The sequence below is a fragment of the Dipodomys ordii genome, unplaced genomic scaffold, assembly GCF_000151885.1.
Source record: "Dipodomys ordii isolate 6190 unplaced genomic scaffold, Dord_2.0 Scaffold37, whole genome shotgun sequence".
NCBI lineage: Eukaryota > Metazoa > Chordata > Mammalia > Rodentia > Heteromyidae > Dipodomys > Dipodomys ordii.
Genome location: NW_012267253.1, coordinates 13854207 through 13865919, shown reverse-complemented (window position 1 = coordinate 13865919; position 11713 = coordinate 13854207). Strand labels below are relative to the sequence as shown.

Here is an 11713-nt window from a genome sequence, read left to right as displayed (position 1 = left end):
CTCAAGTGGTAGAGTGCTAGCCTTGAGCTGAAGAGCTGAGGGACAGGCCCAGAGTTCAAGCCCCACAACCAAAAAAAAGAAAAAAAAATTCATTAGAAAGAACCATGGAATAAATACATTTGTAGAGTGAGTTTGTGAGTTTGTAGAATGCAGATTCAGGAAGTAACTCAAAAGAGGAAATCCCACCTCTACAGACACATTTGGAGCTATACTATCTGGACTAACAGGGAAGCTAGAAATAAGCCCAAGTGTACAATAATAACACCATAAAGTAGATTATGAGTCCATCACTGAGCAGGATGTCATTTTGCTATTGCAAATGACAAATTCCAGATGTTTCCACATACAGGAAAATAAATGAGAGAACAAGTAGTGAGTGGATAAAAAGAAAGACACACCAAAGCAATGATGTAATGATTAATTTGGTAATATAGATATTCTTAAAATAGAGTTGTAGGTTAGCGATTACGTTATGGTAAATGTTTTTTCTGTAGATTTTAGGAATGAACTCAGGGCTTAGTGCTTGCTAGCCAAATACTCTGTCACTGAGCATTTCCCCTCACCTTTTACAAATTTTGTTTGGAGACAAGGGCAAAGGTGGGCCTCAACCTTGTGATCCTTAGCCTCCTAAGTAGTGATAAATAATTCTTCAATAAAAACTAAAGATAACTTATTGTTATGTAAGGTCAAGATTAATGCTAAAGTTTTGTTCTTTACCTTTTTGAAAACTCATTGGAAATATAAGATATAAATTTGTTATTTATTTATGACATTTTAGTATTAAAAACTAAATGTTACCATTATTGTGTACATTCCAAGAATCCTCTATAAAAGCAAAGTCACACACAAATAAAAGTTGTGGCTTTAAAAAAAATTCCAATGAGGGTCTGGGAAGGTGGCTCAGTGGTAGAGTGCTTGCCTCACATGCATAAAGCCCTGGGTTCCATTCCTCAGCACCACATAAGCAGAAAAACCAGAAATGGCGCTGTGGCTCAAGTGGTAGAGTGCTAGCCTTGAGCTGAAGAGCTGAGGGACAGCACCCACACCCAGAGTTCAGGCCCCACGACTGACAAAAAAAAAAAAAATCCCAGTGAACACATTTCACCAAATAATAATATGAAGAGCACAGGCTTGGTACTAAAGTAAATGAGGACTCGAATCTCACATCTTTGAGGACTCAATCCTGAGCTGTTGTGTAGAAGTTCTAAACTGATTTCAGAAACAGTCTCTAATTATCCTTAGGGCCACCCTTTCTAAAATTTCCATGACTACTCTGCTTCTTTGGATTTAAGCAGAAAGCAGACTGCTCTCCTAATGTTCATGTAGCCAAGGACCCTTGGTATGTGGGTCATGAAGTGCTTCTGCCTGGAAACCTACAGTTTCTTTCTCCAGATCACTTTCATTCTTTTCTTTTTTCTTTCTTTCTTTCTTTCTTTCTTTCTTTCTTTCTTTCTTTCTCTCTCTTTTTCTTTCTTTCTCTTTCTTTCTCTCTTTTCTTCTTCCTCTTCCTCCTCCTCCTCCTCCTCCTCCTCTTCTTCTTCTTCTTTTTTGGTCACTTGTGGGGACTTTCATTCATTTCTTATCCTTCTGCAGAACTACACATTCAAGGCTCAGACAGAAATGGCATGACTACTCTGCAAATATCCGTATGTATTTATTGAGCCTTTCAGAGATGCATTAATGAACAATGAAATTAGCAAGAAACTGGAAAGAAAGAGTAGCTGATCAAACAAAAAACCTGGATAAAGAACTAAATGGATCGTAAACCTTCAAATATTTGGAAGTTAGATGGACAAATATTTCCTATATATCTACCTTTAAAATGATGAAATATTTTATGTATACAGAAAATTATAGATTCTATTATAATGCAAAACTGTGTCCATCATCCAGCTTCAATATACCTTAACACTTTGGTCTTTATCATAAAAATCGAAAGAAAATGTTTCAGAGAGTTAAAACTTACTGGGCATGCCTCCCAATTTCATGCCTCTTTCCTTTTTGCAAGGTAACCAGCATCCAGATTTAGGCATTCATCATTTTTACATCTTATTGTGTATGTTTATGATTATAAAACATGTGATGTGTTTTCACATTCTAAAATTTTATAGTAAATGATCATAATTTGTATATGTCATTCTGCATTTGCTCATCAGCTTTCATTTGCTCAGCACTGTATTTCTGAGATCTATCCATAATGTTTCAAGTAGCTCTAGGTTAAATTCATTACAGTATCCGATGACTGTCCACGTTTAATTAAGCTCTCCTTGTGCTAAGTGTCATTGAGAAGCTATGTATGCCTCATCCCATGCCACAGCACTCTCGCACTGAGCCTTTGTACATATTCCCTCCAATAGCACACATGGTTTGATTTCCCTTTTCTCAGTATTGAACACTGACAGACTCTTCTACATAATATAAAATGGTATCTCATTATTTCAGTTACCATTCCTTTTTTTGTTTATTGTTTATTTCATCCATTTATTGGTCATTTAAGATTTATATTTTCCTTTCATTTATTTTTAGCCATTCTTTACATACTACGTGCTTATATTTTGTACTTTATAACAATTGCAAAGGATTTATGCCTACTCTATTCCTTGTCCTTGAATCTTACTTACATTCTCTTAGTTTTCTATTCATTTATTTATTTTTGTGTAGGGCTTGAACTCAGAGCCTCGGTGCTGTTCCTGAGCTTTTTCACTCAAGGCTAGTCACAGCACCATTTCCAGTTTTTTGGTGGTTAGTTGCCTGGTTTTAAACCATGATCCTCAGAGCTCAGTTTCTGCATAGCTGGGATTATAGGCCTAAGCCACCAATGCCTGGCTTAGCTTTCTATTTAGATGTATTTTGACTTATTAATCTGCTATGTATGTTTGGAATTCAAGGATCTTGCTTTAGGAATTATTCCTACCTTAAGTCAGAAAGCATTCTCTTGTATTTTCTTTTTTCTTTTTTGCTTATGTGGTGCTGAGGAATCGAACCCAGGGCCTCATGCATGCAAGGCAAGTGCTCTACCACTGAGCCACCTTCCCAGCCCTCTTGTATTTTCTTTATGTGGTTCAAAGTTTCACAAGCAACCAAGGATTACACAACTTACATGGCATTTTGTAGAACAATCTTTCTCCTGCACCATCATTAGTTTGCAAGTATTTACTATCCAAGGACCAGTCAATGTGTGTAATGAAACTAAGGGACTTGTTGCATTCTCCTATTTTCTTATACCGCTGAGCAACAGCATAGACATCCACTGGGCCATCATTGGATCCCACCGCAAGGTAAGAACCATCTGGAGAAAATTTCATTTCATGAATGACTTCTTTTCGATCTTTGATATGAACCACTTCTGTCATATCTCTGAAAGAATAAAAAGCAAAGTAATAAGCAGAAATCTAGAAATAGAAAACTCAAGTCTTATTTTAAAAAATATATATCAAGCCAGAAGTAGCACTGTGGCTCAAGTGGTAGAGTGCCAGCCTTGAGCTGAAGAGCTGAGGGACAGCACCCAGGCCCAGAGTTCAGGACGCACGACCATCCAAAAAATAAAATAAAATATATATCAGAAAAGTCTTTTGAAAGGAAGAGAAACCATATAGGAATTAAAAGAGTAACTTTTGAAAAGATATGACAGATTATTTAAAATTTATAGCCAGTGCATAAAAATGAATAGTAAGCATTGGAAATGATATTGGGGGCTTTCAATAATATAAGTATAGAAAACTTTAATTCAATGAAGATTTTCTTTCATGTTCAACTCTTTGTTGTTGTTTTTTTCCCAAACTTTTTGTTTAAGAAATTGCAATTTGAAAAAAAAATTTTTGGGGTCTCCAAAAAGGGTTTTTTGGTTTTCTTTGAAAAATAACAGAAAGAAAAGAGTGGAAAAGCATAGCTCAAGTGGCAGAGCACCTGCCTAGCAAGCATAAGGCCCTGAGTTTCAACCCCAGTACTGCCAAAAATTATTTTAAAAATATGCCATGGAGAAAGATAAAATACATCAAGGTTGGCATAAACATAAACTATCTTTTACATATTAAAGAATAAGAAACTAGCTGAGAACTGTGGCTCACATCTAGTCCTATCTACTTAGGAGGGAGATCAGGTGGATCTAGGTTTGAGGCCAGCCTGAGCAAAAAGCTTGCAAGATCCCATCTTAACCAATAAAAACAGGGTAGGGTGGTGCACAGCTGTCATCCCAGCTATACAGAAAGGATTGAGTCTCAAATGGCCCGGCATTTTCCATTTGAAAATAACTAAAGCAAAAAGAGCTGGAGGGCATCATTCAAGTGGCAGAGCACCCACCTAACAAGTGTAAACCCAGTATTGCTCCCGGGGTGGGGGGAGAGAAGGCAAGAGAGAGACAGACAGACAGAGATAGCAATGGCTAACTTACTGGTGCAAAAAGGTAAGTCCAAAAAGCAGAAGAAAATTACTTTTTTCATTGTTGAACTTCTATGTGATCATTTAATTTTTCACGATGAATGATCAATAATGAATAAACTGAACCACTGAAGTAATTTGTACCTTGTAAGCATTTCTGCTTACATCTGAATGCTTAGTGAGGTTGCTTTTTCCCTTCCTTTTTTCCCTTATAAGAGAGGATTATGACTGACAGCTCCCCTGAACTGGAAAAGACAGTTCCATCAACACCAGCACAAACTGAATGAATCAATCATAACAAGTATTTGCTCCCATACGATAATCCCTTATACCTGCTATCATTTACTAATATATTATGGTGTACTAAAATGCCATAAAGCAGATGTGTAGATTTGTTTTGTTTAGTTTTTGTTTTTCTTTTCTTTTTGGCTTGGAAACTCCATCAGAAAAAAAAATCTAGTAATTAGCCATCAGTCAGCAGAGAAAGGAAGTGTTGCCCACCAACTTGGTAATGAGTTTATGTGTAGCTAGTAATGAAAACTTTAGTATAATAAACTCTGCCAAGGGCATCCTTCAATGCTGTACAGAATTCTCTGCAAAATATGCGGCATTTACTTTACAGCTGCAATGTTTTTTGGTAATTCCCAATGTGTGAGCCAACAGAACAACTAATGTATTCAGAGGAATTACAAGGGCAGGTCATAATTTTTGTTCAGGAAAAATAACACAGGCATTGCCAAATAGAAAATATTCCACTTATTATCAATTATGGGAAGAAGAAATCTTATCCAAGTTGACCTCTAAAAACCTAGTGCTCTTGCAAGCTGCTTTATTCTTTCTTCCTCTCTTCTTGGCTTAACAACAGAGCCCACAGTCTCTTATCGGAAGCCCTTGGGATCAGATGTGTTTGGGAATTTGTTATGCATTGGCTTTCAGAAAAGTTCACAGATAGTGTGAACAGAGGTGGGGGAAGCATCTTGTATCAAGCATAGTATTTCTTGCATTAAATCACAAAACATATCATTATTCCTTCTAAGACACTGAGAGACCATGAACGCCTCCCATCAGTTCGCAGGGTTAGGCTCTGTCTCAGATAAATTACCAAAGATATTGAATTTTCTTAGTGCTTTAGAGACTTCAGAATTACAGGTAAGGGACTGAGGATTTATAGCCTTCCTATTTGAAGGAGTAAATATATGTTTCCTAAGGCCCTCCTGGACTTGAACTCAGGGCCTGGGCACTGTCCCTAAGCTCAAGGCTAGTGCTCTACCACGTTGGGCCTCAGCTTCACTTGCAGATTTTAGGTGGTTAATTGGAGATATGAGTATCACCGCCTTCCCTGCCCAGGTTGGCTTCAAAGCACAATCCTGAGCCTCCTGAGTAGTTAGGATTGCAGGCATGAGCTACCAGCACCTGGTGATAATCTTAAATTTTAACAAGAGCATCTCTAGATACTATTTTCAGTCTGGATACGCACCTGACCCTGAGAACAATGAAAGAGCCATCCTTCATGCCCAGAGCCAACTGAGATCCATCTGGGCTGAAGGCCACACTTCGAACTGCTTCCTCCATGTTACAGCGGGCAATCAAGGCATGGTCGGCCAAGCTCCACAGCCTAAGCACAAGAACAAAGTAGAAACAAAAGCAAACCAACTTCCTCTCATTGTATTAGCCAACCAAGGCCAGAGGTCTACCTATCTCTCAGTAACAGCACTGTTCTACATTTCTTGCCAAGGGACCTGGGAAGGTGTTCTGTCCATCTTTGGGTCAGTTTCAACATTTGAAAAAAACAAAGCAAGAAATAGGAAATGGAGGAATAGTTCTAAAGTTTTTGACATTTGTGCCACGTATGATGGCTCAGCACTTGGGAGACAGAGGCAGGAAGATCTCGAGTTTGAGGCCAGCTTGGACTACATAGTGAATTCCAAGCTAGTATGAACTACTCAGAAAGATCATTATTTGGGGGGAAAAAAGGAGATGAGATTCACAGAATAAGAAAAAGATAAATATTACTTTACAATCTTAAGCAGCCTGGTAACTGAGAAGAGCCTCCAGTGGTACTGTTGTCAGTTTATAAACAGCCTACACGTGTGATTTTCTAGTAGTTGGCATCTAAGCACACATACACTGAAACGTGTTTGTGAGCCTCCCTGGAAATAAAGCATATGTGGATTAAGCAATAATGAAGGGAACCCCTTCTCCAGGATGGGTCCAAAGCTGGCTGCCATGGCTGTCATTCATAAGTCCCCTGGGTGCTCTATTGCTAATAGGCCCACCACTGGTGAAGGCCACACTTTGTAGTGCTGGTGGCCAATGAGCACAGCCACTTCCGGTGGAATGGCAACCCAAAGCAAGTGCAGCAAACATATAGCTGTCTATATATGGTCCCAGCTACAGAATACGGAATCCAGGCACCCCAAACTAAGTGAACGCCCACAAAGTACCTTTAAGTTACAATACCTTGTCATGGGTTTCCATGGAAGTCACAATGCAGTATCTAATCTGTCTGCTAGAGAACTTTTCTTAAGACAATCCTAACATACAAACAACAATGTCTGCTGAGGGGCCAAGAACCTAGAGAACAGAAGTGCAGGGGTGGATCACATGTCTCAATTTCCACAAATGTCCTTTGCCATCAGAAGAGTTAGGACATACCGCTTACATTTTGCAGTTGCACAGTGAGTAGTCTGCTGTCTCCTTAGGCAACCTGTACTGTTCGGCCTACAGCTTATGATATTCTCTCAATAACTCATCCATTATTTATAATCCCATGCTGTTTATAGCCTTGTACTATTTTAAGCAATGTAAGGTTTGCTTTCCTAGGATGAGGAAGCCATGGATCCTCAATAAATAGTATTATCCCTATAATGCCACCAAGTGAATCTTTCTCAAAAAATTATTACTTACCCTTCCATTTCAGTACTCAGTATGAAATCTCCTTTTAAAATTTAGCCAAGTTAGTGGATAAGGGGAATACTACAGGTTCCGGAAACCAGGACGCTTCAGGATGTTTCTAGTTCTCAGACTCAAGACAGTTCTTTTTATTTTTTTATTTATCTTTTTTTTTCGATCACGGGGCTTGAACTCTGGGCCTGGGCACTGTCCTTGAGCTCTTCAGCTCAACGCCAGCATTCTACCGCTTGGGCCACACCACCACTTCCAGTTTTCTGGTGATTAGTTGGAGATAAAAGTCTCACGGACTTTGCTGCCTGGGTTGGCTTTAACCATGATCCTCAGCTCTCAATCTCCTAAGTAGCTAGGATTACAGGTGTGAGCCACTGGTGCCTGGCTTCAACAAAAGCCAAGAGGCTGCCATGGAATTCTTCCATTGGGGATGGATCTGAATCCAGGGGCTGTTTTGGGAATGCTCGTATGAAGAAAAGAAAGCATGAAAAGAAGCAAGTGTTGAGAGGTGTATACAGCAAACACATATTTATGTTGTATAAGGAGACAGCTGGAGGTTTTTCCACAGATTTGGAGACCAACGAGGCTTTTGTGCTTGATAAGAAGTAACAATCAGAATGGAGTAAACCATGCATGATTAGATGCAAGAACCTCCAGAACAGGTGGAAAGCCAGGATCATCAGCCTCATTTATAATGTTCTATTTTAGCGGTTAAGTTACAGATGCAGTAATTGGTCAATTGATTAATCACCCTTTTCCCTCATTCTTGGGGCATTTATTGCTGGGCATATTTAAAGATAAAATAAATAATAAAATCCTGAAAATCAGTGTAATGGTGTTCATTTCAAACTTTTAAATTACATATTCATTGTTTCAATCATCCCAAGAGCCCGGGAGGCTCATTCAATCCAATATGGTGTTGTAACGCACACAGCAAGGGCTGCGGAGGCCCTAAGGAAAGCACATGTCTTCTCCAAGCCTTGCTTTCACTTGGAAGAACCATGTTCAAATCTCCCTCTGAGAGTTTACAAAGAAATAAATAATTCTCTGGTGTGCTGAAGACTTCTCTGGAAATCAGAAGTGAAGGCCTCATGAGGCATGAGTCTGACTGAACAGTGAGAGGACCACGCAGTCCCCAGCAGGGGGCTGAGAAGCTGAGCGGGGTGGAAATCTGCTCTTCTCACAGACCAGTGCACCTTGAATCCTTATCTTGAGCTAGAAAGGAGACTGGAGACCAGCCTAGACAGAAGTCACATATTTTCACTTCTAAGAATGTTTTCCTGACTTAAGATGAAGCTAAAGGAAGATAACGACAACAGTAACCTACCAAGAAACCTACACATGGTGAGCTAAACCTTCTCACCTTCCATCCTGTGGTTCATTTTATTTGGGCCAAAGAGAGTCAACGTCTCAAGGAAGTCAGAGCCTCTGAGGTCTCACCTGACAGAGCGGTCATCACTGCCTGTCACCGCCAGAGGCTTCTTGGGGTGCAGGGCCAGAGCCCAGAGCTCCCCCTCACAGTGGCCCTGCAGAATCAGCATTGGCTTGTCACGCTCTCGCACGATCACCTCAAATATCTCACTGTCCTGGGTCCCTGCCAGGAGACGGTCTGCTTTCCAGCACACGCTGCGGATGGAGAGGCCTGACAAAAAGAAGAAGGACCATTGCTTCAAGCCACGCGCAAATGAAAGGAAAACACCCAAAGTAGATACCCACTCAACAAACTCCAAGAGGCAGAGAACCAATGCCACCCACCGTTCTGTGCCAGTTACACACGTGCTGTCCCACATTTTGTGACTCTGTAAGAGTAACCGCTCTTTGTGGTCTGACTTAGGCAATCTGCATTTGACAGTATGACTTATTTTAAGTACTACTCCTCAAAATGAATAGAAAAGAACTAATCCGTCTTTAGGAATATCTAGCCTCCTTGAAGCAATTGCTTCAATCTTTAGGATAACATTGTACTTCAATTTCATGTAGATGATGCTTCAAGATGGGTAATTATCATATTACGTAAATTTAGTTCCTATCTGGTAAGAATCTAAGCTCATTTTGCTGGATAGACAGATGTATAATGTCCCAGAGATATGCAAATGAAACTAACTTCAATCTCGAAACACCATCAAACATTTGTCGGTGAATCAACAGCATCCTTCCTAACAGCAGAATATTCCTTTTCAGAGCAGCTTCCACCTGTGTTGTATTTCATACCCTCTAGGGAGATCCTTGTTTGCTTACTTGAATTCTCATCTCCATTGCTTACTAGGCTCATTATTTACTGATTTACCCAGGGAATTTTCTCACAGATGAGTTAGAAATATATAAGCAATTCCATTTCCCTTGCCTTTAATGAAGCAAGGCTACAATATGCTTTGCCATCTAAGCTGCCTCCTTAGCAGACTCTGTTTGGGTAAACAAAGTCCCAGAAGCCCCAGAGACAGTCTTTACTCTCACTCTAGTCTCAATTCACCTAATGCCTAAAGGACAGTCCCTTGCTCTTTAGCTATGAGTTTTTCGCCTTGCAAAGTGTAGACTATAAGGTGATTGCATAATTTATCACCCAAATCTGATCCCTTATTGAAAGTAAAAGGAAACTAAAAAATTAAGTTTACATAATTTTTAAATATTTATTTATTGTCCTAGACAGTAGTTTTGTTATATGGAAAGATCTATTAAATAGTTTTATCCAAAATTTCAAAGTGAAGCCAGGTTCTGGTGGCTCACGCCTGTGATCTTAGCTACTCAGGATCACAGTTAAAAAGCCAGCCCAAGTAGAACAGTCCCTGAGACTCCATCTCCACAAAGCAAGGCTTGGGGAATGGCTCAAGTGGTAGCACACCAACCATGAGCAAGCAAGCCCAGTGAACACACAAGGCCCTGAGTTTAAGCTCTGGTCCCAGTTTTGTTTTGTTTTTTTAATTCAAATATTAAAGCCCATGGCTCACGCCTATAATCCTAGCTACTCAGAAGGCTGAGATCTGAGGATTGTGGTTCAAAGCCAACCCAGGCAAGGAAAGTCCATAAGAACCTTATCTCCAATTAACCACTAGAAAAACCAGAAGTGGCTCTGTGGCTCAATTGGTAGAGTGCTTGCCTTGAGCTGAAGAGCTCTGGACAGCGCCCAGGCCCAGAGTTCAAGCTCCAAGACGACCACCACCACCACCAACAACAACAAAATTCTAATAACATTATTGCAAGGTCAAAATTTAGGACAGAGGAATAGACAAAGCACAGAGAACTTGGGAACTAAAAACATTCTGTAGGACACTATAATGACAGATACATGGCATTATGCATTGATCCTCTATAACACCAAGAGCACCCCTCATGGGAACCATGGAGTGTGGGTGGTGGCATCCTGTCACGGAAACTGGTGGGACTGAGGCTGCGTGGGGGCAGGGCTGGGGGGGAATTCTTCCCACTCTATTTTCCTGTGGATGGAAAACTGCTCTAAAAAATAAAATGTTTTTCTTTTTAAATCTAGGACAAATGTTAAGCCAGATGGAATACTGGGACATCAGAAATCTAAGGACACTCTAAGTGAAATCCTCATCTGTGATCGCCAAGGGATCAAATGAGATAGTGCATTTAATGATCTCTTTTTAATTTTTTAAGGCACAAGGCTAGTTGTATATTGCTCTGAATTTGTCCCATGTCCTGAAGTGGGAGGAAGCCATGGGTGGGACTATTGTTTGCGCTTCCCACCCTGGGGAGGAAGCAAGCAGAGAAGCCTTGGCATCACTGCTTCAGATTCTGTCACTCAGGCCTCCCTGCAAGGCTCAGGACAGGCTTCTGAGGATAGGGTGGAAGGTGCAGCAAGGGTAGAACGCTCAGATGAGCACACAGGTCAGTGGGCAAGAGCCACTCTGTCCTGAAGCCATAGCAGCAAGCCTTTTGCTATAGTCCTTAGTTCCTTTCTGTCTTCTCTCATGGGTTTAGATCCCATGGTGAATCAACATTCTCCTAACCTCTTGTAAGAGGCTGACAGAAGGGGCTGAATTCACTGTTTTCCTAGCAGGCTTTGCATTTGCCCAGAATGTTATTACCGGAAGAGCAAGGCATTGTCCTTCAGCTATTAGAAAGTAAAGAGTCAATGATATTCTAACATCAGCAAGGAGCAACCCACCATTCCCGTATTTAATGTCTCCTTCCTCTCAGTAGAACAGCACTTCTGTGAGGACAAGTGCTTGCCACCTTCATTTCCTCTGTACCTTCAGTGCCTAGCACAGTGGCTGGCAAGTCATAGATGCTCAGTGAGAATTCTTGAGTGCAGGAAATAAAACATCAAAATCACAAACATTTCCTGAGTCCTTGGAATCACCAAGGAGTAAAACACTCTGTTCCTGTTATCAATGAGAACATTCAGAGAAAGGGGGATTTTACCAATTCTTATTGAGCACCTAGTATATGCCTGATACTGGAGCTCACAAAG

General features: G+C 40.4%; 1 protein-coding gene across 1 annotated transcript in view; it reads right to left on the bottom strand.

The window, feature by feature from the left end:
- The window catches only part of Eml6 (echinoderm microtubule associated protein like 6), a 256723-nt gene that overhangs the window by 113075 nt on the left and 131935 nt on the right, over positions 1-11713 (bottom strand). Inside the window, exons 7-9 of the mRNA XM_013017915.1 lie at positions 8722-8923; positions 5855-5992; positions 3101-3357 (exon numbers count right to left, since the gene is read on the bottom strand). Of these exons, the coding sequence (XP_012873369.1) occupies positions 3101-3357; positions 5855-5992; positions 8722-8923 (597 nt within the window). The remainder of the gene's footprint in view (positions 1-3100; positions 3358-5854; positions 5993-8721; positions 8924-11713) is intronic.